A 27998-nucleotide genomic window follows, 5' to 3' on the forward strand; every position below is an offset into this window, starting at 1 on the left:
TGATTTTTTAGTCAACAATGACGTAGTGGAGTGTCGTGTCCAGCAGGGGGAGGTAGCAGCGGCACCAGGGTTGACATTTGGAGTGGTGGGTGGGTGAAGGGGTATACGACTCACACCCCCCCCCCCTTACCAGATGTTTTTTTTTGTTTTCTATTTTCTTATCCTTATAGCCTTTCTTCTGTTCTCTTCCCACCAGCGTCTATATAGACAAGCGGCAATAAATATCAAACTTCTTGTAGATACTATAGGTCGGACTTCAAAAAGACGACTTCACAGTCCACAAAATCTCTCTCTCTCTCTCTCGATGGTGGTTGGCAAACAGCTTGTATAGGTCCACTACCAAAAATGTAACCTTTTTTTTCTAAGAGAGGGAAACTCTATCCACCCCCCCCCCCCCCCCCCCATTTGTATTGTATATCGAAATCTTTTAACTTTAAATTTGTAATAATAGAAAAGGTAATAATGATTAAAAAAACAAACAAACAAAAAAGTTCTCCCAAGTCATTTAGGGTGCAGGGTCAAGTTAGTGGGTGGACCTCGTTATAGCACAGCATGCACCTGGTGCAGTGGGCAGGCGTCTCTGGCAGGCAGCCTATAATAGGGAGACATGCAGGCTCGTCTCATCATCGCTGGACAGCTTTGATGACCCACTCTGCCGCGGGGTTGACCTGCTGCAGGTCTTTCATGTAGGTCTCCTCGTCCAGACATCTCTCCTCTTGAGGAGGGAGAGCAGAGGGAGAAATAAGAGAAAGGTTACGGTGGGTTAACAGAGCATACGAGCAGAGTACAGTGGGGGGGGGGGAGCGGGGTGGCCATTTTGAATTTTGCTTGAAGTTGGAGCCCTTTGGTAATAAACACACCGACTGCCATGAACGGAGATCTCCGTCTTTAAAAAAAAAATCCAACCGTTCACTGCCATGACGTTGTGCATAAGGAGCGGCATTTACCCCAGCAGCAGTCATGACATGTTCATGGGTTTAAGGCAAAGTCAAATCACATGACATGAAAAAAAAAAGTCGCGATTTGTGAATGAAAGGAGGCCCCTACACTAGCGCCGTTTCCTACACAATTAACACAATATGTAAATTAATGAATGGTGTTTTTCTTTTTTGTAATATTGTTTTTCTGTTCTACATACTGCCAAAACCAAGCGAAGGATTGAGGCTTTAACCATTGCTTTCATATGATATATGAATATGCATGTTCTTTTTGTGCGACAACAAATGGGATGGGATGGGATGAAATCATGTCACGATTATTGTGGCCAAAATAATTGCGATCAATGTAATCAAAATGCTTAGTTAAAACTTTGACAAAATGAGCCAAAGGCCCTGTCTATAACCCTAAACCTTTTAGGCATTTTAAATATTTTGAAAAAACCTTACAGGTCCGTTTGACAAAGTATGAATATGCCGCTCTGATCCCTGTGTATGACGGAGGACAATCTCCACGATTTCTCTTTTAATCACGATGAAATATGTGTCGCCTTCCTACTGGAGGCTATAAAGATGTTTTGCCGTTTACTGGAGGAAAGAGAGACACTCACTGATGTTTCCACCGATCTCAAAGAGGCACAGCTCTTCTCTCCTCAGCAGCGCTGAACTGAAAGGGCAGAGAGAAACGCACACGGACGGGCTTTACAAAGACCGTACATTATACTGTACACACGCTCGGCAAAACTAACTAACTAAAACACAGTATGCATGTGTGATATACACGCCATTCAGTCGGTATAACAATGTGGGAACATTCCTGAATGAGATGAGTATTCCGATGGTCATCGTTGCTAGACTATAGAGTTTGTTCAGTGACAAACTGTTTTAGTAAACAGGGAAAAAAAATACATTCAGTTCAGGTTGGGATTTTATCCAATCGGGAGAGAGAGAACCCCACAAAGAAAGATATTATAATATGAATTCTCTCTCTCCCCTTTGGATAAAATTGGTACCACGACCTGAAAAATAATATTTTCTGTTTACTAAGACGAATGATAGTTACAGTAGGAACCAAACGGACTGTTGTAACTGTACTAACTGTACAACATGGAACCACATGGACCAGGTTGTGCCCAAAAGGTAGATCGCGATCCACCAGTAGATCACAAAGGCTGTGCAGACCAGATCACATGACACATGCCCCTAAAGAATATTTAATTTAAATATATATATATTTTTTGGCATCGGCCACTTGAATTAAGTTGACTTGATTGATTTACTTGACATAAAAAAAGTGCCCGTCAGCTCAAACCCCATAATTACAATACTGTGTTTTCAAGAGTGTTGCTGCAGTGCACAAAATGTCAGTAGATTTACAAAAAAAAAAAAAGAAAAAAAAAAAACTCTAGGCTCTACCTATTCCATTTGTCCCCATTTCCCATTCCAAGTGCATTTTGTCTTAAATGTATAATGCCAGCACCGACACTATTCCAAAGCCATTTTCAGCAATGGTATCATAATGTTTTCATTGGGTATAGATCTTGTTGAGCTGGTTCATTTTGAAAGTATTAGCTCTCAAGTCAAAAAGTGTGGGCACCCCCTGAGTCATGGACCCTAATTGGTTCCATTTGTACACTGTCAAGAGTTATTATGACGGCCTTAATATATACCAAACTGTCACAGTGCAACAGTGCAAGGGCAGGAGCAATTAGGACCCAATTGCAGACAGATAGGCGCAGGCATACACAAGGAATGCAAGGAACTTGAAGTACATAAATCAGGAATACACTAGGAGACAAATCATGGATACATGAGGAGCTGAACACTACTGACATGAAGTGACAAACTAGCAAGGGAACTGAACAAACAGGGGAGTATAAATAGACACAGACTAACTAGGCACAGGTGAAAACAAAACTCAAAATCAAGACAGGGATTGGCCGGGGGACTAAGAGGACACAGGTGGAAAGCAAAGACTAATCACAATACAGGTTAGACAAGGCAGGTACAGAACTACAGGGGCAGACAGGAGGGCACAAAACAATACTACAAAATAAAAGGTACACAAGTTAAACATATGTCAACTGTGGTCCTTGAAATTAATAAAATGAGAAGCGCTCTTATTATCATACGTCATCATTACATCATCTCATTCTCAACCAACATCCACCCAATCACGTCGGGCCAATCACAATCCGTGTCCTCACTTTTGTCTTCAAATCCCGCGTTTACACACAATAATAGGAACAGACCTAGCGCCCTAAAAAAGGTGAGGGGCGCCGCGATGGCAGTATTTTTATATCGCCCAGATGTCATCTTACGCTGTCATTTACTAGCCTGGTTAATAAACCAGACCGAATCAGCCGTTGGCAAAAAAAGATTTGCCTGCCGGCGGATAACGGTCTGGAGAGGCTCAATTGTACGCCCATTTCCTACACCAGAGAAATGGGGCGGCCAATCGGGACACGGTATGCAATATGGGCAGGCTTTGGTACAGTGACTTTCAATGCTTGAGACCTTTGACTGACTAGTAGCTCTGACCAATTGCGTCAAAGAGAAAATGTTTCAACCCGCCACTCTGGAAATGAAATCCAAGCTGAGCCTCCCCAGACTAATATCCCGCGGTCCGTGCGATATTAGTCTGGTTTATTAACCAGGCTAGTCATTTACTACCCTATAGACAAATATTAAAGTCCATAGACTTGATATGGAAACCTATGTTTCTATATCAGTGGTTCTCAAACTATTTAATGTCAAGGAGCCCCATAATTATATACCGGTATTTGGCCGCTGACCATCTCAAAATATGTTGTTCCAGGGACCTCCCCAGAAGCAAAGACATGACTTGGAAAACGTTCGCTGGGAATGAATACATTATTCAAAGAATTGCACACATTTTCAAAACTTTTCAAACTAGCAGATCTACACGCTTGTGTAGCGCGGCACTCCGCTAAAGTACAGTAACATGATGCTTAATCCATTCAGGACGGGAACCCCTTTTGGTGTTTTAAGCATCATGTTATACTTTAGCTATTTTTGAAGAATCGTGAAAATGCGGCACAAATCTTTGAATATAAATGATTTCAGAGCAAAAGTTTTTAACTCAAATCTTTTCTTCCTTTTTGATTTGGTTCCTGGAACAACAATATTTTGAGAGGGGGGTCGGCGGCCAAATACATAATATCATTTTTGGGGTCCTTGACATGAAATATTGATGTATTTCAGAAAACTGTCAGAATTTAGAAGACTCTTTTTTCCCCTTTTTTTTCTCGACGTCAGGCCTAAATGGGTTAAAACACCAATAGGGGCTCCCGTCCTGAATGGGTTAAACAAACATTAAAAGTCCATAGACTTGGCAAGCCACATGACATAATCGGCAAGTGTAAAAACAGTCCTTACGACGTCATCAGTGCCCACCAAAGTTGACTAAATCAACTGTAGTTTTAGTCGACTAAAATGACATTTAGTCGACTAAAACTAGACTAACACTAATACATTCCAGGTGACTAAAATGTGACTAAAACTAAGTGAATAAACTATTCAAGAGACAATGACTAAAGCTAAAATAGAAATTTGCTGCCAAAAACAACAATGGCCGCCGCCACCACCACCACCACCACCACCACCAACGCACCTGTCCTGGCTGATGAAGCGAGACAGCACGTCGGAGGCCTGCAGCTCTGCGGTCAGCTGCACGGCCATGGACACCATGCTGAACTGAGGAGCCTGGACACGGATGAACCCCTGGGACGGCTCCTATAGGGATTTTACAAGAACAAAACCAAAACATGAAAGAGAGAAAAGGGTCTTTGTTAAACTTTGCCACTCACTCACTCACTCACTCACTCGCATGTCAAATCTTCTTTTCGGGCCTTTCCCTTCAGGTGTGTCGGCGTGTCGCCACAGCGAATAATATGCGCTGTGAGCCAACGTGAAGCACGATGTCATGTTTTGCCCTGTTTTTCACGGACAAGAGACCAAAATGGCCGTTCTCAAAGATTTCCACATCAGAATGCAGCCCCAAACTGCGTTTGCTGTGTATAAACAGCGGCATATACCGTACAATAGCTGTCAACAGAGCAGCAGCCGCAGGTCGGGATAGCGCAGCAGCACACGCTGTTGCACACCTCCCCCTCCTACAACTCTGTTGGGGGGGTGTGTGTGTGTGTGTGTGCGTGTGTGGACATGGCACATGGGTGTGCTAACAGCAGCGAGCAACGTGCTCCGTCAAACTTTGGTCTGTATGTATGTAGGAAGGAGAGGTTGCACAGCTCGTAGTCACGGAATCACGATACAAAAAAAACTTCTATTATAGACCAACGTTTCGGCACCCGAGTGCCTTCTCTTCAGGGTATGAAAGAAAGGATACCAATTCTGACATGACGCAGGAGAAGAGGAGTGGAGGAGGAGAGGAGGGGGAGGAGAGGACATGGAGTGGAGGGGTGGCGAATATAATCGCACAATACGCGTCGCATTTATATGTGTACAGACGCGACTAAATTCGCCGGGCAAATATTTCGCATTTTTTCAGATCGCTTATTCGCATCGCGTCGCTAATTCACCAGTGTGTAATGACCTTAAGTCTTAGTTTTAGTCATCATAGCTTAGTTTTCATTTTGTTTCTATTTAGTTTCTCTACTGGCTTGTTAGTGGTTATCTTCGTCAGTAGTTTAACTAAAACACATGCTCCTCACCTCATAGAGTGGTTTCTCTACTGGCTTGTCAGTGGTTATCTTCGTCAGTAGTTTAACTAAAACACATGCTCCTCACCTCATAGAGTGGTTTCTCTACTGGCTTGTCAGTGGTTATATCTTCTTCAGTAGTTTAACTAAAACACATGCTTCTCACCTCATAGAGTGGTTTCTCTACTGGCTTGTCAGTGGTTAACTTCTTCAGTAGTTTAACTAAAACACATGCTTCTCACCTCATAGAGTGGTTTCTCTACTGGCTTTGTCAGTGGTTATCTTCTTCAGTAGTTTAACTAAAACACTGCTCCTCACCTCATAGAGTGGTTTCTCTACTGGCTTGTCAGTGGTTATATCTTCTTCAGTAGTTTAACTAAAACAAGCTGCTTCTCACCTCATAGAGTGGTTTCTCTACTGGCTTGTCAGTGGTTATCTTCTTCAGTAGTTTAACTAAAACACTGCTTCTCACCTCATAGAGTGGTTTCTCTACTGGCTTGTCAGTGGTTATCTTCTTCAGTAGTTTAACTAAAACACTGCTTCTCACCTCATAGAGTGGTTTCTCTACTGGCTTGTCAGTGGTTGTCTTCGTCAGTAGTTTAACTAAAACACATGCTTCTCACCTCATAGAGTGGTTTCTCTACTGGCTTGTCAGTGGTTATCAATCAGTAGTTTAACTAAAACACTGCTTCTCACCTCATAGAGTGGTTTCTCTACTGGCTTGTCAGTGGTTATCAATCAGTAGTTTAACTAAAACACTGCTTCTCTCACCTCATAGAGTGGTTTCTCTACTGGCTTGTCAGTGGTTATCAATCAGTAGTTTAACTAAAACACATGCTTCTCACCTCATAGAGTGGTTTCTCTACTGGCTTGTCAGTGGTTATATCTTCTTCAGTAGTTTAACTAAAACACTGCATCTCACCTCATAGAGAGGTTTCTCTACTGGCTTGTCAGTGGTTATCTTCTTCAGTAGTTTAACTAAAACACTATGCTTCTCACCTCATATAGTGGTTTCTCTACTGGCTTGTCAGTGGTTATCAATCAGTAGTTTAACTAACACACTAAGCTCCTCACCTCATAGAGTGGTTTCTCTACTGGCTTGTCAGTGGTTATCAATCAGTAGTTTAACTAAAACATGATGCTTCTCACCTCATAGAGTGGTTTCTCTACTGGCTTGTCAGTGGTTATCAATCAGTAGTTTAACTAACACACTAAGCTTCTCACCTCATAGAGTGGTTTCTCTACTGGCTTGTCAGTGGTTATCTTCGTCAGTAGTTTAACTAAAACACATGCTTCTCACCTCATAGAGTGGTTTCTCTACTGGCTTGTCAGTGGTTATCTTCGTCAGTAGTTTAACTAAAACACTGCTTCTCTCACCTCATAGAGTGGTTTCTCTACTGGCTTGTCAGTGGTTATATCTTCTTCAGTAGTTTAACTAAAACACATGCTTCTCACCTCATAGAGTGGTTTCTCTACTGGCTGGTCAGTGGTTGTCTTCGTCAGTAGTTTAACTAAAACACTGCTCCTCACCTCATAGAGTGGTTTCTCTACTGGCTTGTCAGTGGCTATCTTCTTCAGTAGTTTAACTAAAACAAGCTGCTTCTCACCTCATAGAGTGGTTTCTCTACTGGCTTGTCAGTGGCTATCTTCTTCAGTAGTTTAACTAAAACAAGCTGCTTCTCACCTCATAGAGTGGTTTCTCTACTGGCTTGTCAGTGGTTATCTTCTTCAGTAGTTTCCGTACGGCTCTCTCTCGGTGCTGCTTCTTCTGATGCTCCATGTTGTGCTGTCTGACCTGAGTCAGAATGAACTTGGGGATCTAGACGAGAGAGCGAGAGCGACATTTTACACATGCTGTACTCAATGTATAATTAGTAGTACTTAGTACTACTTGACCTCGACCTCACCAGGCTTTTCCACCACCTCGGAGGAAGGCCTGGTCTCTGTTTCAAAAGTTCCGTATGATCCCGTCGGGAGCGGGTGATATCGTTACGTCATGTTGTAGTATTGTTTTGAAGTCGACAGGCAGCAACTTTATTGAGGGAGGTCTGCTATTGTTCATGTGACTATTTCGCTTGTTGCTTGTTGAGAGGAGATCATGCTTAAGTGTGCTTATTCTGATCACGATAAGTGGCTCTGGCACATTATAAAAGTGCAATTTGTGACCGTGTAGTCGTGTACAAATGAGTCCTCTCCGTTAGGCCTGTGATCGTTATAACATAATCGTCTAATCGCAATTTATTTGAGATAATCGCGATTATTTTGTCATAATCGTTGCCATGTTGAAAAATGTTCATACATTTTAAAAAAAAAAGGAAAAAATCTACAAGCGTATACAACACGTCACATTTCCACAAATGTCTTTCCCCTTTTTTGTAAGTATAAAATAATGAATGTCAGTAATCTATTTGTATATTTCAGGTAATTATCAACAGAAATTAATTATTTATTCATAATGTTCAATGAGAAAAAAGAAAAAAAAACCCACACAATTAAATCGCTAATCGCAATTATCTGTGCGACAATTATTCCTCAGCTTTAAATGTGTAAATGTGACTGAATTTGACTGAGGGACTGCCATTGGATTTTTTGTTTTTTGTCATATGAAAGCAGGGAATCTTAGCTTCAAATTGACATATTGGTTGTTCAGTTTGGCCCACCAGTTTTGAAGATATGGCTTATATAGAGTAATGTCTTGCAGAAAACAGCGAGTTGAGAAAACAGGCTTGAAAGGTTCACTTCGGTGGGTCTCTAACATTACACCTATAGCTACACGTTTGGGCATTCATTTCATATTTGCATGTCGATTTCAGCTCTGACACATTTCAGACATGCTCTAGTTATGTGAAGAGTCTGTGTATGTGGTTTTAGATATTTTAGATTGTAGCAGTGAGCCCAGTGTCTCTGATGTCATGGACACTGGGCTCACTTCCTTCCTGGACTACATGTTGTCTCAGCAAGACAGCTCTCCCCCCTATCCACAAGGAGGAGCAGTGCACCAAATAAGTATGGGAATTGTAGTCCAGGAAGGTAGTGTATATATATATATATATATACCGTCCAGAGAAGGTCCTGGTATCGGATCAGCAGCCGGACGATGTTGGCCGTGCCGGTGGCCATGGAGAACTCCTGCTGCTCCGTGACCTTGGAGCGGAAGCCCTTGAACATGAAGATGTTGGGCGCCATCACCACCGCCACGTTGTTGAGGGTCATCTTGTTCTGGGCCTGGTGCGAGATCACCCGCTCCACGAACTCCATCAGCGCCTGCGTGACGAGAGCAAACGTATAGTCAGTATAGGCGTGTGCTTTAAAAACCCATTCTGGGCGGGATATACCCCTTTAGGTGTTGTTAGCATTATGTTATGCTTTAGCTATTGACAAATAGCAGATCTACAAGCTCGTAGCCATTGAAAAACAGCATATCTACAAGCTCATAGGTCTGCTATTTTTGAAAAATCAAAGAACGACTGGCATAGAAACACAGCTTTTTCAGAAAACTGTCATTTTCAAACAGACATTTTTAGAATTTTGAAATGAGTTAAAGGGACATTGCAACAACAAAAAAAGGAGAAAGATAATGAACATCCCCCTATGCAGTTTATGGCGCTGGACCCCAAACATGAAAAAAAATGGAGGAAAAAAAGGGGCAACATCCCTTCCTATACCGTGCACACGCGTGTGCGTTTTATTATACAGTACCTTCAGGGTATTCCGATTGGCCTCTGGTAAAAGCAGGACAAGGAGATTCAAGGCCTGGAGCTGCTGTTTCTTAGTGGGGAATCCTGGGACCACGCACGCACACACACACACACACACACACACACACATACGCGCAAACACACACACACACACACACACACACACACACACACACACACACACACACACACACACACACACACACACACACACACACACACACACAAAGACTTGTTAGAGTTATAGTAATTGGACATAAAACACTTTGACATGCCCTCCCCAGCCTCGCCTAGAACAACCACTCCAAAAAACCATGCCTAAACTTTAAAAGGACCACTTCACCACTTTTCAACCTGTCTTCATATAATAGGTCCAAAATGGCACGATTCTTTTCCTACTCAGTCTGTGTCTCTGCAATTCCCACAATTCTTTGGTGCACTGCTCCTCCTTGTGGACAGGGGGGAGAGCTGTCTTACTGAGACAACATGCAAGTCCAGGAAGGAAGTGAGCCCAGTGTCCATGACATCAGAGACACCGGGGCGGCTCACTGCTAAAATCTAAAATATCTAAAACCACATATTACACACATAAAGACCCCCCAGGAAAGTGTTCTAAAGCTTCTAAACGTCATTAAAGGAGAATTCCATACTAAAAGGCTTTCTTACCTTTATTTGTAGTTGTTACGTCCCCACCAAAGAGGTCCAGGTGTTATTTTGTGCAAAAGCTCCTTATTGGCTATTTCCCCTACCATAAGACCTAAATTAATTGCATTGAATTGAATGGGGGCTATGGGGTATTTTTTTGTATATATCCTCTCTTCATAATGTAAATAATATCCCAAGCGGCACACTTTACTACTTATTTCGATGGAAATAAGCGAATTAGCACAACACCCCATAGCCCCCATTCAATTCAATGCAATTAATTTAGGGCTTATGGTAGGGGAAATAAGGAGCTTTTGCACAAAATAACACCTGGACCTCTTTGGTGGGGACGTAACAACTATACAAAGAAAGGTAAGAAAGCCTTCTAGCATGGAATTCTCCTTTAACATATATGTTTTTTGCAAAAAAGGGTGAAGTGTCCACTTTAATAAATAAACCAGGTTGTTTATAACATAACCCTATACTCACTGTTGACGGCGATGAAGGCGTTGAGGTACTCCACGGTCAGCAGCGAGTGCGGCAGCTCTCGGACGAAGAGCTTCAGGAGGCTGGCGGCGTCGTGCTGCTTGAGCTGCTGCCACGCAAACAGCCCGTCGTAGAACGACGACTCCAGCTCCTGACACACCGCCTGGTAGACGGGGACGGGGGAGGGGGAGGGGGAGGGAGAAACCTGATTTTCACCACCATCATCTCCAGCATTATGTCCACAGAGAACATATAATTTGCTAATTAAATTTAAATTATAGGGTATACCACAAAGGCCATTCATTTTATAATCAATGTATTTCATTTCATGTTTAGATAAATGTTTTGTGTGGCCGGCTCACATTTTAATACCCAGACGACGTGAATGACAGTTATGACACAAGCACTGTATATAATATATCACAAAGAAACTGGACAATTATGTGTCCGGCCAGAGGTTGAGGTGGGAGGAACACAGGTGGGTCTAAAACCGGACGTCTGCGGCCACCCTATTTCCGAGGCTATAGTGCGTTACTGACCTTGACCCTGGTGGACGCTCCAGGGATCCGTAGCAAGCCCTCCGTGTCTAATCCCTCCTGCTCGATGTGGCTGATCAGCTGGACGTAGAGGGAAAACAAGAGAGACAGATCTCAGGTCAGAATGCGTTAATCAGACCCAGTGTGTGTGTCCACAGTGGAAACCTCGTATGAATCTGATCTCAGGTCAGAATGGGTTAAGAGCGTCTGCTAAATGCCTGAATTGTAAATTGTAAAAAATTGAATTCGGCTATAGGAAAGAGGCGTGACACTCGCTCCCTGCGGTATGAATAGACGCGATTGGCTCGTGTACCAGTGCAGTATGCATGTATATTGATGGCTGCCGATTGGCCGGTTCACTCACTCTCTGCAGTATGAATGGCACCTTGGTTCCAGGAGCCCGCCTCTGGTCCTGGTCCAATAGCGTGGCGAGTGGAACGCCAAACAGACCACTCTCTGCGAGCGCACACACACACACACACACACACACACACACACGCACACGCACGCACACACACACACACAGAAAAAAATACATCTATCAGGAGAACACGAGGGGAGGTAAATTCCCATAGAATGGAGGTGTCATTCACTGCCAATGTTTTTCCTTTTTTTCTCCATAGTGCTTGTTGATGACATGAAAATACTGTATACAAATCAACAGCGTTTGTAAACAAACACAGAATGTTTGTAAACAAATCGGAAATGTTTGTAAACAAACCCAAAATGCTGTAAACAAACCCATTTCTGTAAACAACATGCAATGTTTGTAAACAAATCCATTTCTGTAAACAACATGCAATGTTTGTAAACAAATCCAAAATGTTTGTAAGCAAATCCAAAATGATTGTATAAACACATCCAAAATGTCTGTAAACACATGTGGGAGTAAAAGCAGTTAATTAAGTCCTTGGCAGACACTGAGTTTTAAGATGACCCCCCAATGTTATTCTCTATAGAGAAAAAAAACTTCTGCGAACCCCCGGCTTAGAACCTGGGGATGTAATATTATGTGTCGATGATGGTTCATGCTCTGCTATACATGAACCACATGACCACATCATTACTGTGTGCACATGTAGTGCGTGCGTGCGTGCGCGCGTGCGTGCGTGCGTGCACAGTAGTACCTTTAGTTTTGCCTTTGACGGCTTTGTGAGGTTTGAAGTCGATACCGGCCGTGTCGAACAGAGCCGTCATCTCCACAAGCACCAGTCTGCGTACCTGATGCCGTGGGAAAGAGACAGAGATGGTGTGTAAGTAAAGTAACCCATTCTGACCTGAGATCAGATTCTAAAAAAGGTTTCCTGAAAGAGCCATGTTTCTTCCATGTCAAGTCGTTCTTCGATTGTTCTATAAAAAAAGAATAGCAGACCTATACAAGCTCTGAGCTTGTAGGTCTGCTGTTTTTCAATAGTTAAAGCATAACATGATGCTATAACACCAAACGGGGTTAAATAAACAGTGCTATGCTTCTTATGAAAACACGTCTGTCATTTTACGTACAGTAAAAAAATAAGAAAAAGAAAAAAAGAAAAACACGTACCTTTTTCATATCCAGCGGAGACAGATCCCCTATTCTGGTCTGACCCGTTTTATCCCGGAGCAACTTGAAGTTCTTTGAGAGAGAGAGAGTAAGAGAGAGTAAGAGAGAGAGAGAGAGAGAGACAGAGACAGAGACAGAGACAGAGACAGAGACAGACAGACAGACAACATCTTTTAGTACAATCTAATAATATCCCATTGCATATGTGCTTTACTCATCGATTAAAGCACAAATTCAAACATTTGATGACTAGTTGTTGCACAAACAATTAGGCGCGATAATGTATAATTATGATGTTTAGGTTATTATTGTTCTAAACCTATAGGTATGTAATGTTCCTGCATTTCTACATACAAGAATAAATTGCAAAATGAGGCTTCAACCTTTTCTTTAATGAAATACCCGAGACCATTAACCCATTCTGTATGGTGTTTCGGTGTTTTAAGCATTTTGTTATACTTTAGCTATTGAAAGCTTCTTTTTTTTTTTAATGTGGCACAGATCTTTGAATAAATATTATTTCAGAGCGAACTCAAATCTTTGCTTCCGAGGGGTCTCCTGGAATAACATATTTTCAGATGGAGGTTGGAGGCATAATATTACATATAATTCCAAGGGGTCCTTGACGTGAAATATTGAGAACCACTGAAAAAGAAACACGGGGTATTATTTAAGAAAACTGAAACTTCACATAGATTGGGTGTATTTTACCCATTCATACACCTTTACATAGATTATGCATTACCTTCACATACGCATGCACGCACACGCACACGCACACACACACACACACACACACACACACACACACACACACACACACACACACACACACACACACACACACACACACACACACACACTGTACGAGGAACAACACAATAACATCAAGCACTGCTGCTGCTACTACTGTAGGTGGCGTCCCGCACTCAGCCAGCAGAGGTCACCAGAGGGCTAAAATTGGAGCAACATTTTCATAATAGCATCTTTCTCCCTTCACAACCACGAGCCCTTGGGGGAGTTACAGGGGTTTTTTTTCCCCCTGTTCTTTTTTTTTCTCTTAACATACATCTTCTCTTCTGGGGGGGGTCCTTGGCACTAAACATTTTCAGAAAGGGGGGGGGGGGGGTCTGCGGCGGAGTCAGGTTAAGTCTGCGGCTCCCTTGACTTGAAAAGAAGTCTGCAGAACAACTGTTTCTAATTGGGCCTTCTGTCTATACTGACCTGAGATCAGATTCTAAAAACGTCTTCTACATCCTGACAGTTGTCATTCTGACCTGAGATCAGATTCTAAAAACGTCGTCTACATCCTGACAGTTTTCTGAAAAAGCTACGTTTCCATGTCAAGTCGTTCTTCGAATTTTCAAAAATAGCAGACCAAGTGGCGCGCTACGAGCTTGTAGATCTGCTATTTTTCAATAGCTAAAGCATAGCATAATGCTAACACCAAAAGGGTTTCCCCATCCAACCTGCAGTGTGAAGATTTACAAGGTCGGCTTTTCAACAAACAAAAAAAGGCCAGTTTGCTTACGTTATACACCCGACAAAAGTCTGACATGCGGGAACCGCTCGAACATGCGCTGGTCACCGGGATTGGCGGTTATGGTTAGGTCAGGGTTTGAGGGGTGTATAACAAGACAACTCACCCCGTTTCTGTTTTCCTCCCAGAACTTTCCCCCTGCAGTGAGGGGTGGGAGAGGCTGGACTCGCAGACGGCTGGACTTTGAATTTCTCTAACTAAAAAAACTTTCACGACAGCAGACAAGCCTAAGTACAAATATATAATTAATGAAAAGCTACTACAGTGGAGTCTGTTCACAGAAGTGGTTGTAGGATATGTGGGGGATTATCTGACGAGGTACCATTTGAGTGGGCAAAACATGACATAATACTAAATAATACAAAATTGTTTATAGGGTCAATAGAGCGCCGCAGTCCCGCCCCCTTTCAGAAAAGCGAGTGGCCCAGGAAATGAAACCCCAATGCATTCTCCCATCGGCACTTCTAATATAATTTATTTAAAGACGGTTACGCCGCGGACAAAGCCAACTCGGATCGTGACAAATCATGACAATGAACACAATGTTTTGGGCCAAACAAAACAAATAATGTTGTCTCCTGACTTTCTTTTCTTCTTTCTAATGATTTGATCAGCCCAAAACATTGTGTTCATTGTCATGATTTGTCACGATCCGAGTTGACTTTGTCCGCGGAGTAACCGTCTTTAAATAAATTATATTAGAAGTGCCGATGGGAGAATGCATTGGGGTTTCATTTCCTGGGCCACTCGCTTTTCTGAAAAGGGGCGGGACTGCGCCGCTCTATATAAGTAAAATAACAGGAGTATCTTTTTATATTTTTCCAAAAAAGAAAAGAAACAGCCAATAGCATATTACAAAGTTATCCCCCTCAACTGGTGAAAATTCCGGGAGGAAAAACCGGGCAAGCAACCGAGGTGAGTTGTCCAGTATTCGTTTGAGGTAGGTTGTCGTTTTTCGGACAAATGACAAGCAATGTAAAGAAAGAAAAAACAGCCTCAACCATCACCACAGACACCAGAATATGGCGCGTGCGACGCGCGTGCATGCATGTGTGTTTTACTATACCATACTAGTATATAACCTCAAGTACAGTAGAATATGAAAAATAGACATTTTGAGGACCATTTTCCTGGACCTTACAACAAGGAAAATGGCCGTTTTTAAACATAGCATTCATAAAATCGCTGTCCAAAAAAGGTTGACGTTTTAAGTATAGTATACAAACCTCTCTCTTCTCTTCTCTCTCTCTGTGTGTGTGTGTGTGTGTGTGTGTGTGTGTGTGTGTGTGCGTGCGTTTTATGTGCACGTGTATGACTCACCGGTAGTTTGTCATCAGGTGATTGTGGCGCGTCGTTGTTTAATCTCTGATGGTGATCTCTGTAGTTGAGAGCCTGCTCTGAAAAGGACACCTCCACGTTCAACTCCGTCTCTTTTTCTAGACACACACACACACACACACACACACACACGCGCACACACACACACACACACACACACACGTGTCAAGGTTCCACCCTCTGGGCTTGCGCAACACAAAATGTGTTAAGTGGGACAGATCATATACAGACATGGGTTAACGACATACAGGGAGACACGGTTACAGGTGCTAAAGTGCAGAGTGTGTGTGTGTGTGTGTGCGTGTGTGTGTGTGTGTGTGTGTGTGTGCGTGTGTCCGTCTCTGTCTGGTTGGGCTGGAAACCTCACATGTCATTTATTTTAATTTTCTTTACAGGATTCCAATTTAGCCATTGGAAAAATAGCAGATCTACAAGCTCGTAGTGCGGCAACCGAGCTCCTCAAAAATCTCCAGAAAACGCGGCGCAGATCTTTGAATATATATATATATCCTTTCGGAGCGAACGTTTTTAACTCAAATCTTTGCTTCTGGGGGGGGGGGGGGGAACATACTTTCAGATGGGGGGTCGGCGGCCAATTATACATTCTTGGGGGTCCTTGACATGAAAAATGTTTGAGAACTGAAAGAGAGACGTTTCAGTGTCCACTAACATAGGCGTCTAGAATAGATGACTTCTACAGCTCTGCACGCATGTGCTCGAGTGGCCTTGTGGTTAGAGTGTCCGCCCTGAGACTGGGAGGTCGGGGGTTCGATCCCCGGCCGGGTCATCATACCAAAGACTCTAAATAATGGGACCCAGTGCCTCCCTGCTTGACACTCAGCATCAAGGGTTGGATTGGGGGGTGGGAAGTGAGGACGCTGGCGTCGACTGTTCGCCGCTTCACCTCCCAATGTATATGAATGAATGAACCATTGTAAAGCGCTTTGAGCACTTGGAAAAGCGCTATGAAAATGCAATTCATTATTATTATTATTTAAATAAGTGCGCCGATAGAAATGTGACGCCAACACAACACAAATCGCATAAATGTTTTGCCTATAAGGACAAAACGTGCACGTGTGTGTGTGTGTGTGTGTGTTTGTGTGTCTGTGTGTTGTTTTTGGCAGCAGATTTTAATTTGAGTTCTAGTCGTAGTCTCTTGAATAGTTTTCATTTAGTTTTAGTCACATTTTTAGTCTAGTTTTAGTCGACTAAATGTCACGCGATTTTAGTCGGCTGAATCTACAGTTGATCTAGTCGACTAAAATGTACCTTGGCTGGCCTTGATGGCATGTAATGTTTGATTTTACACTACCCAGCAAGTGTAAAATTAATGAATACCGGATCTCTTAGTCCACTGGTCCCTTAATTTACATACATTTTAGTCTAAGTTTGCATCTGTTGACGAAATCGTCGATACATTTAGTCTTAGTCATCATAGCTTAGTTTCCATTTAGTTTTCCTCCGTGAAAATATGTAGTCGACGGACATTTTTCGTCTTAGGTTTGGTCGACGAAATGTGTGTGTGTGTGTGCGTGCGTGCGTGCGTGTGTGTGTGTGCGTCACATACCAGCCATATTTACATCTGTTTTGCCGTTCTCAGCTCTCTCTACGTCAGGCTCCTCCACCTGCACACATGCACAGGACACGCACACACACACACACGCACACGCACAGAGTGACAAAATGATAGTATACACACACACACAGTCACACACACATGCATAGTACAGTGCCTTCCCTTTATTACACAGCTGTGCCATCTCCTCTTTTTCATAGTGAGAAACTCTGCTGATTTGCATACAGTACAAATCCATAGTGTTCGTTTACAGCTCAGACATGTACAAAAACATATAATAATTGTAGGTCATTGTTTTTGTCAGCCGACAACACGGGAGTCTCTAGACCCCATGGGAGAAGGACTGTTGGAGTGCCTCTATAGTACTCAACCCATTTTGACCTGGGAATGATTCTACATAATGGGTTGTATTTTGTACCAGGTCTTATTACCTAACTTGAGTAAACTAAATACCTGGAGGCGTGATCAATGCCATTTGGCTATTCTGAGTGGCCAAAGAGCATTGATCACGCCTCCAGGTCTTTAGTTTACTCAAGTTAGGTAATAAGACCTGGTACTTAAGACACGCAAAATACAGCCCAATGTCTTCTAAATAGTGACAGTTTTCTGAAAAACGCTATATTTCTATAGCAGTGGTTCTCAAACTATTTAATGTCAAGGGGACCCCTAGAATTATATGTAATTGGCCGCCGACCCCCATCTGAAAATACTGTATGTTGTTCCAGTGACCCCCCCCCCCCCCCCTCTCCCCCCCGGTGCAGAAAATTGCTTTGTCCCATACTCGAAACAATACAAAAAAAGAATCTAGTGGTGTGACATAATCAATGAATCGATAATTTTAGTTTTAGTCATGCACCTCTTGAGTAGTTTTCATTTAGTGAAACGTTGTATTCACCTGGAATGTTTTAGTGTTTCGTTTTAGTCGAGTAAATGTCATACGATTTTAGTCGACTAAAATGTATCTTGGCGGGCCTTGATGCCGTCGTAATGATGGCATGACGTAATTTTACACTTGCTGAAAATAGCACGTGTCGCAGATTTTCAGCATGCAAAAAAAGTGTAAAATGACTTTGAACTCTTGTCCCTTCCTAACATTTTGGTCTAGTTTTTGTTTGCTGGCTAAAGTTTGTCAATGTATTTTTTTTATATATATGTTTTTGTTTTCGTCAGTGAAAAAAGGCAGTCGACGAACATATTTTTGTCATGGTATTCGGCAAAATCAATGGGAGGAGAGACCGGGGCTGACGGACAGATCGGTGAACCAATCAGGGTGCGCGTATTTCTAAGCCGCGGCCCTCCCATCTAGGCCAGAAATGTCTATAGCGTTAGCTCAGGCTATTCAAGAAGAGACTATGACTGAAACTAAAAATCTGCTGCCAAACACAACGCTGGTGGCGTGCGTGCCGTGCGTGCGTGCGTGCCGTGCGTGCGACGTGCGTGCTGACCTTCTCGGCCCTGAAGATGTCCCTGACGTCGGGCACGTGCTGTCGGTTCCGCCGCCTCAGCGTCTGCTGCAGGGAGGCCACGCGGCGCTCCACGGCGGCCGCCTGCGCTCGGGTCAGCGTGGACAGGAACACGGCGCTGTCCTCCTCCTGAGAAAACAAAAACCCATTCTGACCTGAGATCAGATTCTCTAAAAAAAAAAAAAGTCTTCTATACGTCAAGTCGCTCTTTGGATTTTTCAAAAATAGCAGACCTACCGTATACAAGCTCGTAGCGCGCCACTTGGTGGCGCGCTGTGAGCTTGTAGATCTGCTATTTTTCAATAGCTTTAAGGCATAACATAATACTAACACCAAAAGGGTTGAAGGAGAATTCCATGCTATAGAAGGCTTTCTCACCTTTATTTGTAAGTCGTTACGTCCTCAACAAAGGAGGTCCAGGTGTTATTTTGTGCATTAATTGGCTATTTCCCCTAATATAAGCCCTCAATGGGCGTTGGGTTTTTGTGCTAATATTTGGTAATATCTACTTATCGAAATAAGTAGTAAAGTGTGCCGCTTTGGGATACTATTTACATTATGAAGAGAGGATTTTATGAAGAGAGGATTTTTTTTGTTTGAGCGAAGGAAATAAGCGAATTAGCACAACACCCCATAGCCCCATTCAATTCAATGCAATTCAATTAATTAAGGGCTTATGGTAGGGGAAATAGCCAATAATGCACTTTTGCACAAAATAACACCTGGACCTCTTTGGTGGTGACGTAACAACTACAAATAAAGGTAAGAAAGCCTATATGAGTTAAGACGATTGCTGGGGAAGAATATATATTATATATATATTCAAAGATTTGCACACGTTTTTCACGATTGAAAATAAAAAAGCAGATCTACAAGCTCATAAGCACGGCACTCGGTGCCGCGATATGAGCTTGTAGATCTGCCATTTCTCAACAGCTAAAGTTTTAAATGATGGTTAAAATGGTTACGAGCGAATGCGACAGAGTCTTAATGGGCTAATCAAATCAATCCGATTATTGATTAATAATCAAACCCCTAAGAGTGTTCAATGCGCGTCTTGCCTGATCCTGGTCGACTCCCAGCGAATCGTCAAACAGCCTGGCTAGACCCGCCTCTGTTAGCCACGCCTCCTCCTGCTCGCCATCTGAAGAAAGCATCAGAGAGAAGAAGGTTGTCTTCATTCAACAGCACCTCACATGGTTTCCCTCTTTGCCCTTGGTGCGTGCGTGCGTGCGTGCGTGTGTGCGTGCGCACTGTGTAAACACCCACAAAGAAGTATGCCAACGTTCTAAATATCATGTATATCTGCTTTCACATAGATCATCTGTACATTTTTAATTGTTCCATTTAAGTTTTATTTTCTATCTCTTTCCCTTTGTGCTCACTCTAACTATCCTCTTTTCTTTTTTTTTAATGATTTTGTAACCCATTTATTCAATTGTCTAATGTAATCCTGGGCTCTACTACACTCCCTCTGCCAACCTGGGGAGAGCAGCGGGCTGACCTCATGCTTCCCTTCAATGCATGAGGAGTCCAAGCCGTTTCTTTTCACCCGACAGGGTGGGGGAGTTTAACCTGGTTGGAGGTGAACAACCTATTTATTATTTCAACCAGTTCCTTTCCCCCCTCCATCAGGGCGTGGCCAGGGAACAACCTGCCATTCAATCAGGCTTGATAGGCTGGCCAGGGGGAGGCAGTTTAGAGAACCAGGACTACTGCACGTTTTCCCTGAGGTATAGCTACCCTATAGAGACACAGGGAGAACACGCAAACTCCACAAAGAAAAGGCCCTTTCGCCTCTAACTCATCCTCTCAAACAAGGTCCAAACCAAAAAATAAAATAAAAGTAAATAATTACAAAGAAGAAAAACAACAAAAAAAGTGTTGTAACCTGCCGTTCTTTTCTACTTTCTAATTCTTTGTTTGGCCCGAAAAATTCTGTGTGTTCTCATGATTTGTCACGACAAAGAGTTGGCTTCGTATACGACGCTTAAAAGGTCTTTAAATAAATTAAATAAGAACTGTCTATGGGGAAATGCATTGCGTTTTAATTTCCTGGGCCGTTCGTTGTTCTGGAAGGGGGAGGGACTGCGACGCTCTATAGGCTGTGGTGCGATGCGACCGCTTTTGATAACATTAATCTCCGTCTCGTTAACCAATCTCCAGTCTTGGGCATGCTAATTAACAGGAACGGAGATCTCCGTCTGGGGCCCTGAAACTGTTTTAACATCGCTCCAGGTGCAGGAAAAGGAAACGGAGGGAGGAGAGAACCATTTTGGACGCACAGGATGTACGTGTGTTTGTTTCCACAGAACAATGGCTATATTAGTGCACGTGAACGTTGACACGCCGCGACACACCCGCAACAAGAATCCTCAGTGTTTAGTTTAACTCGGAGTCTGTACAAAATAATGTGGTTCCATTTGTTACACAAACGGAGCGGTTTATTTACGATGTGTGTACACTATGAACGGCTGCGACTAACATTTACAACAGAGCTTAGAATAGACCTTCCTGTCTGTCTGTCTGTCTGTCTGTCTGTCTGCATCACTCATTCTTTATACACATTGAGGGCTGTATTTTGCGTGTCTTAAAGGGACACTTCACCCTTTTTGCAAAAAAATATATGTTAATGACGTTTAGAAGCTTTAGATCACTTTCCTGGGGGTCTTTATGTGGGTAATATGTGGTTTTAGATATTTTAGATTGTAGCAGTGAGCCTGTTGGCTCTGATGTCATGGACACTGGTCTCACTACCTTCCTGGACTACAATTCCCATAATTATTTGGTGCACTGCTCCTCCTTGTGGATAGGGGGGAGAAATGTCTTACTGAGACAACATGTAGTCCAGGAAGGAAGTGAGCCCAGTGTCCATGACATCAGAGACAACAGGCTCACTGCTACAATATAAAATATCTAAAACCACATATTACACACATAAAGACCCCCAGGAAAGTGTTCTAAAGCTTCTAAACGTCATTAACATATATTTTTTTGCAAAAAGGGTGAAGTGTCCCTTTAAGTACCAGGCCTTATTCCCTAACTTGAGTAAACTAAAAGACCTGGAGGCGTGATCAATGCCATTTGGCTATTCTGAGTGGCCAGAATGCGTAGCACTCTGGGTTGTCAGGGGTACACTTTCGACGGGGTTGCCGCCCCAAGTTCCGACATAATACTGTTCTAGCCTTCTTGATACTGTACAGATTATCTGGGGGTGTCTTTCACTCGTTCTCACATTATATGGGTATATTTGAGAGGTCGCCCTATAGTGGCCCACCGAATATTGGAACTCCATATATGGACATACTGTATCCGACATGTCTTACTAACCTATCCGAGTCCGACATCACAATCTCCATATTTGGACCAGGCTGATCTAGAGCCATGACAATAAACACAATGTTTTGGGCCAAACAAAGAATTAGAGAGTAGAAAAAAACGGCAGGTTTAACAACACCTTTTATGTTGTTTTTCTTCTTTGTAATTATTTGTTTGCTCCAAAATATTGTGTTTGTTGTCATGATTTGTCACGACTCGAGTTGGCTTCGTATACGTATACGACGCTTAAAAGGTCTTTAAATAAACACTTTTTGAAATGTCTGTGGGAAAAATGCATTGGGATTCATTTCCTGGGCCTGGCGTCGTCATGAAAGCGTCGGCGGCCAAATACATATAATTCCTGGTGGTCCTTTGACATGGAATATTGAGCACCACCGATACAGAAACATGAGGTATTTCAGAAAACTGTCATGTTCTTAAATTTCGACGTCAGGCCTAAATGGTTAAAGGATGATATAATCAATGCGGTTGGATGACGGGTTAGTTGAGTTATGAGTTATACCATTCATAATATACAGTATGTCCATTGTGGCGTCCCCGAGCCAGTAGAGAGAGACCTGCGGATGGCAGATTTAGCCGTGTTTGCCCGCTATCTCTCCTACTGAGGATACCACATCAATACAGCATGGAATTGTGGACAAAATCTCATCAAAATGAATGATAACAAAATATTCTTTAGTTTTGGGTCTGCGAGGCTAAATCTCATCAAATGGTGGTTCCGTGGACCTTGATATGAAAAAGGTTGAAAAATACTGAGTTAAACCACCAGGGGGTGCAGTTCTGCATCCCTGTCTGACTGTAATTAATGAGTCATCTACAGGGGAATTCTGTACAGATTAATGCATTAAAACATGTGGCCGATTCTACAAAATGTCTTCAAAACCCTGACAGTTTTCTGCTCTGTGTTGCTATTTAGTGGGGCTCAAACTTTGCTTAACCTAACTGATGTAAAAGGGCTCCCCAAAATTATATTTGGCTCAAAATATGTCGTTCCAGGGACCCCCAGAAACAAAGATTTGAGTAAAAGGAGGTGAACCGCAAAGGTTCCCAGTTCAAACCCTGCGGGCTCCCCCAGAGTTAGTGTCGAAGTGTCCTTGAGCAAGACTCTGAACCCCTAATTGCTCCCCATGTGCAGGTTGGTGCCTTGCACGGTTTCCTCTGCCATCGGTGTGTGAACGTGTGTGTGAATGTAATGCACAAACTCTGTAAAGCGCGTTGGATAAAGGCGCTATATAAATGCATAATTTACCATTTTACAAGCCGCCTACGGTGAAACAGTAGAAAAGACAATAATGCTTGAACAAGATTTAAATGACGATCCTCTTCAAATATCTTCCAATTCCAATGAACGACACCTCGTTTCAAAGCTTACATTGTGTACTTTGATAATCTGACGGCGTCGTAATGGCATTTTTTTTTTACATGAAAATAGCCAATCTACAAGCTCACAACGTGTCGCAGCGCAACGCGCTGTGAGCTTGTAGGTCGGCTATTTTCAGCATGCAACCGAGTGTAAAATGACTTGTCTTTTGCATATGCGGTGTCCAGACGACATATTAGTTACCTGGGCAGGTAACAAGAAGACTCACCCCGGTGCGTGCCCCGATTTTTACTAGTTGACTAGTTGTATAACTACCTGTACTGTACTGTACTGTACTAGCTCTCCTCCCTGGCCCCCGTGTCTGTGTGTCAGGCTGCACACTTATGTGACAACATGCTATTTCCGTGCTCGGAACACGAGGACACAGCCACACACATAGCCGTCTATAGGAGTGGTCGCACCACTCAAAAATCACTGGAAGTGAAAGCCCCACTGTGTGTGTGTGTGTGTGTGTGTGTGTGTGTGTGGCCCAGGGTCACTGTGACCCAATACCTTCAGCAGCCTTCTGTTGCTCCTCGTCCGGAGCCTCCCCCTCTCCGCCTCCCTCGCCCCTCATGCCGGCTCCTCCTCCCTCTCCTCCTGCCGAGCGATTGATGTTCTCCACCTCCTTCCAGTAGTCGTCCATCGCTAGCTCGTCCAGGGAGTCCTGGAACGACACAAGCACACACACGTACAGTACACACATTTATAATATTATGCTTGAAGTATACAGTAGATGCATAGATAGATCACAGCTAGAAAGGCACCTGGGTGATGGAGATGGCGACGAAAGGGCCTTTCTTATATATATATTTTTTTTATTTTAATATATTTTTTATACGAAAGGGCCTTTCTGTGTGGAGTTTGCTTGTCCCTCCCTCCCCCCCCCCCCCCCCCCCGTGTCCCCTAGGGTTGAAAAAAAAACATGCAGTAATCCTGGTCTCTAAACTGCCTCCCCCTGGCCAGCCGGGGCGCCTGATGGAGGGGGAAAGGAACTATAGTGGGAACTAGAAAAAGTGCCCAGGAGGAGAGGAGTGTGTGTGATGTCTGGCAAAATGTTTAGGAGTAATATAAACATGTTTTTTTTTGTTTGTTTGTTTCTTGCAACAATTTTCTTGATTTTGTAACGCAGAGCCAGATCGCTCACGGATCACATGTGCAGCATTTTTGTACAAAACGGGCTACTCCTGAAAACTTTGGAAGGCAATATCTTAGCTAGAATCTGAGAAATCCAACAGGCTCGTCTTTCTTGATCACATGACTACAGAGATCATGTGTACCGATTTGCGTGAGATTTAGATGAAGTCTGTGCGACTAACATAAACAATGTGTTTCGCAGAATTCGGCCTCATGGTGGCGCTATAACCGGCAGATGTGGAGGGAGGCAGGGAGAATGTTTTTCCATGGCCTCTAGGGAGTGTGCATCCTATGGAAAGGAACTGAACCGGTTCCCATTGGGAACCAACCGGTGGAAAAGGGGTCTCAGAGTTGCAGAAACTGTAATGTTCATCCAGGACTATACTAGGTGGCTATAGCTCTCTCCGTGTGTTACTGTGTTTGTGTACTCATTTTGTATTCTTTGTCCGTGGCATTTTTTTTTAATTTTGACTAACATGCCCACCACAAGCCAGCATGGCGATGGGATGGGGAGGTATCAGGTTTTGATCCCCCCCCCCCCCGGGCTCACCCACCGCGGTCCAAAGTGTCCTTGAGCAAGGCACTGACCCCCTAACTGTTCCCAGCGGGCAAGCTTGGTTCAGGTTCAGGTTCAGGTTTATTTGTCATTTGTATAGATACAGAGTATACATACAATGAAAATTGTTTTGCTCAGAGCACTCTCAGTCTTACATACACAGGACATAAACAAACATCTATAGTGCAAGAAAAAGACAAAAAACAGGAAAAGAAAAGTGCAAGTGAAGTGAAGTGCAATACAGTTCGAGGTCAGCCGTTCAGCAGCCCGACTGCCTGGGGGTAAAAACTTTTACTGAGACGGGTCGGGTGGTACGAGATTTGATGCTCTGGTAGCGTTTTGGCCTTTGGCATGGTTCCCTCACAGTGTGCGAATGTATAATGCACATTCTACCACAGGTCGTTTCGAGGAAGCAATCTGATTGGTTGAAACAGCCTTCTAGCCGTGGGTTAAACCAGCACTGTTCACCACCTAATCAAAACAAAGAATTCAGCTGCTCTGTTCTCCCAGAGCGCTAGCAAACTCGGTGGCTAGGCTAGCTAGTTTCTTGGGAAGGTTGTGGTCGTAGTGACTACATCTGTCATTAAAAAAAATAATTCTTTCAGCGATTTTAATAGTTTTAAGGGTAACTGGGGTAGAATTGCAATATTACACTCGAGGGTGTGGGTTAACGTGATTATTGCCACTTCAGTGATGCTTGCGGAACTCGACTCCGTCTCGTTCCTGACCGCATCACTGTCGTGGCAATAATCACGTTAACCCACACCCTCTCGTGTAATATTGCTTAATTGTTAAACGCTTTGGATAAAGATGGTACTATTAGCTATAGATAAAATGCACCGTTTTGCCAATGAACACAAGTGAGTTTGCGGGCACTGCCGGCCGCCCTCTCATTAACCAACTTTCGATGGGCGCAAATGTTTCTCACTAGCATTTCCCAAAGAAAATAGCTCAAATACCCCCCCCCCCCCCCCCCATTTACAAACGTGACCTTGTAGATCAGCCATTTCCGCTGTGCGACATATATATATATATATATACCCCGTCTTTACAACAGAAGCACAAACTTTAGGACTATATATCACTCATTCTTGAGATGAGGGACAAAAGTGGAAAAAACATGTCCCACACATAAGAGCCTTATTTTATGTAAAAAATAAATTAATTCATAAAAATAAAAGCACTTGCAAAGTTAAGTGTAATACAGTTGTGTATTATTATGCCCTTAATTTCATTATAATTGTTTTCATATTCCATCTGAATTAGTTAAAAGCAGGCCCTGTACCCAAAAAGGCCTGTATTTAGCCTGTCCCCAGCAAGTGGCCACAATTTCAAACTGCCAAAAAAGTGTCTAATACTGTCACAATCACATAAATATACATACTAAATTAAAGTAGATTGTCAACAACATAGCAAATAATATACACAGTTAATTTTAATTTATATTTTCTATTAAATATCTCATATCAAATGTTCGTCCCACGTCTCCGTCAACTCCGTCAGGTTTTTTTAAAAGTCTTAAATTAATCAGAAAATATTGTCGACAGATTTAGCCTGAAGACTCCTTTTCCAAGTCCCATTTATATTTGTTGCAACAGTGGAGTACCTGGTCTGACAAGCATTCAATTGTTTGATATTTTAAACAAACAATGTTGATAACAATGTGGTCACAGCTTTTACATGTCAACTCCGTCTGCACATTTTTATGATCTTTGTTAAGAATTCCAAAATAATGTTTATTATTTTAGTTTAGGGGTTAGGTTTAGCTAACAAAATTAAGCAAAAACAAATGGCTACATTGTACTAAAGAGGGTTAAGATGAAAACAAATGCCATTTTGTCAACTCCGTCAGACGTCAACTCCGTCAGATTTTGTGTCTGACGGAGTTGACGTGTATCTGACGGAGTTGACAAAAGTGTTCCTAAAACAATAAAATTATTGTTTTTGAATAATGGGCAGTATTCTAATTTGGCACACAGTTAGAGCATGCCATAAGGAACATTTTTGGCTATGGGGCCATCACAGATTTGTCTCGTGGTGACCATGGCAGCCATATTACAAAAGAGCCGCCACCTGATGTTATTTTACAATAACTCAAGTTCTACACCACCTAGGATCTTGATTCTGGTGACTAAGACCTCATTTTCAAGGATGAGGGATACAGTGGTACAATTTAGACTTTCCCTGTGACCATGGCAGCCATTTTTCAAAATGGCCGCCACCTGCTGTTATTTTACAATAACTCAAGTTCTACACCACCTAGGATCTTGATTCTGGTGACTAATCATACATTTTCAAGGATGTGGGGTACATTGGTAATATTTAGATTTGTCCTGTGACCATAGCAGCCATTTTTTTTTTCAAAATGGCCGCCACCTGCTGTTATTTTACAATAACTCAAGTTTTAGACCACCTAGGATCTTGATTTTGGCGACTAATCATACATTTTAAAAGATGAGAAATACAGTGGTACTATTTAGATTTGTCCTGTGACCATGGCAGCCATTGTTTTTCAAAATGACCACCAACCTGCTGTTATTTTACCAATAACTCAAGTTTTAGACCACCAAGGATCTTGATTCTGGCGACTAATCATTACATTTTCAAGGATGAACTTTCTCTGGGAGAGGTAAGGGCTTATTTCAGGTGCAGGTTGAGTTTCTACTGACAGGACATTAAAAGGAGGTGGGCTTTCTGGCCTTTGACTTGCCCCTTTCAGGTACAGATGCACAGTTTGACTTCACTGGCCACTGCAGGGAACTGTGGGGGAGAAACTTTGGTCTCTTGACACCCCGATTAGGTTCAGGGTTTTTTTTGGTGGAGACTTGCCTTTCATGACATCTTTGCTGCAGCAGTTGATCTCCTTACTGCCAGTGGTGGCACACTCTGGGTCTCTGGGGCATTGTATCTTGGTGGCCTCCTGCCAGTGTTTCTCCATCCTTCTCCTGAGCTCTGTGTTCTGGGGCTCTGTTATAGTCAACTTACATTGTCTTGGCTGGAGATTGCTTTCCTGCAGGGTCCAGCCCAGTCTTGTGCAGATGGCTGCTGGCCCACCTGGAGGCCCCAACCTCACTTGTTCGGTTGGTGTGATTAGGTGGGGTGGTCTTCCCCAATCAGGATGAGGGGTTTGACCCTTTCAAACGGCAGTCTGGCCAAGTGTC

At 43.0% G+C, this 27998-nt stretch overlaps 1 protein-coding gene across 1 annotated transcript in view; it reads right to left on the reverse strand.

Annotated features, from left to right (window-relative positions):
• Nucleotides 1–527: 527 nt before the first annotated feature.
• The window catches only part of arhgap18 (Rho GTPase activating protein 18), a gene marked incomplete at its 5' end in the record, with an annotated part of 53586 nt that continues 26115 nt past the window's right edge, over nucleotides 528–27998 (reverse strand). Inside the window, 16 exons of the mRNA XM_080791327.1 lie at nucleotides 528–715; nucleotides 1547–1602; nucleotides 4570–4691; nucleotides 7302–7436; nucleotides 8675–8881; nucleotides 9317–9399; nucleotides 10450–10609; nucleotides 10986–11063; nucleotides 11347–11438; nucleotides 12110–12203; nucleotides 12526–12597; nucleotides 15386–15501; nucleotides 16974–17031; nucleotides 18428–18574; nucleotides 19507–19589; nucleotides 23658–23811. Of these exons, the coding sequence (XP_080647453.1) occupies nucleotides 624–715; nucleotides 1547–1602; nucleotides 4570–4691; nucleotides 7302–7436; nucleotides 8675–8881; nucleotides 9317–9399; nucleotides 10450–10609; nucleotides 10986–11063; nucleotides 11347–11438; nucleotides 12110–12203; nucleotides 12526–12597; nucleotides 15386–15501; nucleotides 16974–17031; nucleotides 18428–18574; nucleotides 19507–19589; nucleotides 23658–23811 (1749 nt within the window). The 3' untranslated portion in view covers nucleotides 528–623. The remainder of the gene's footprint in view (nucleotides 716–1546; nucleotides 1603–4569; nucleotides 4692–7301; nucleotides 7437–8674; nucleotides 8882–9316; nucleotides 9400–10449; nucleotides 10610–10985; nucleotides 11064–11346; nucleotides 11439–12109; nucleotides 12204–12525; nucleotides 12598–15385; nucleotides 15502–16973; nucleotides 17032–18427; nucleotides 18575–19506; nucleotides 19590–23657; nucleotides 23812–27998) is intronic.

This window comes from Protomyctophum bolini (genome assembly GCF_963924005.1).
Source record: "Protomyctophum bolini genome assembly, chromosome: 19".
Lineage (NCBI taxonomy): Eukaryota > Metazoa > Chordata > Actinopteri > Myctophiformes > Myctophidae > Protomyctophum > Protomyctophum bolini.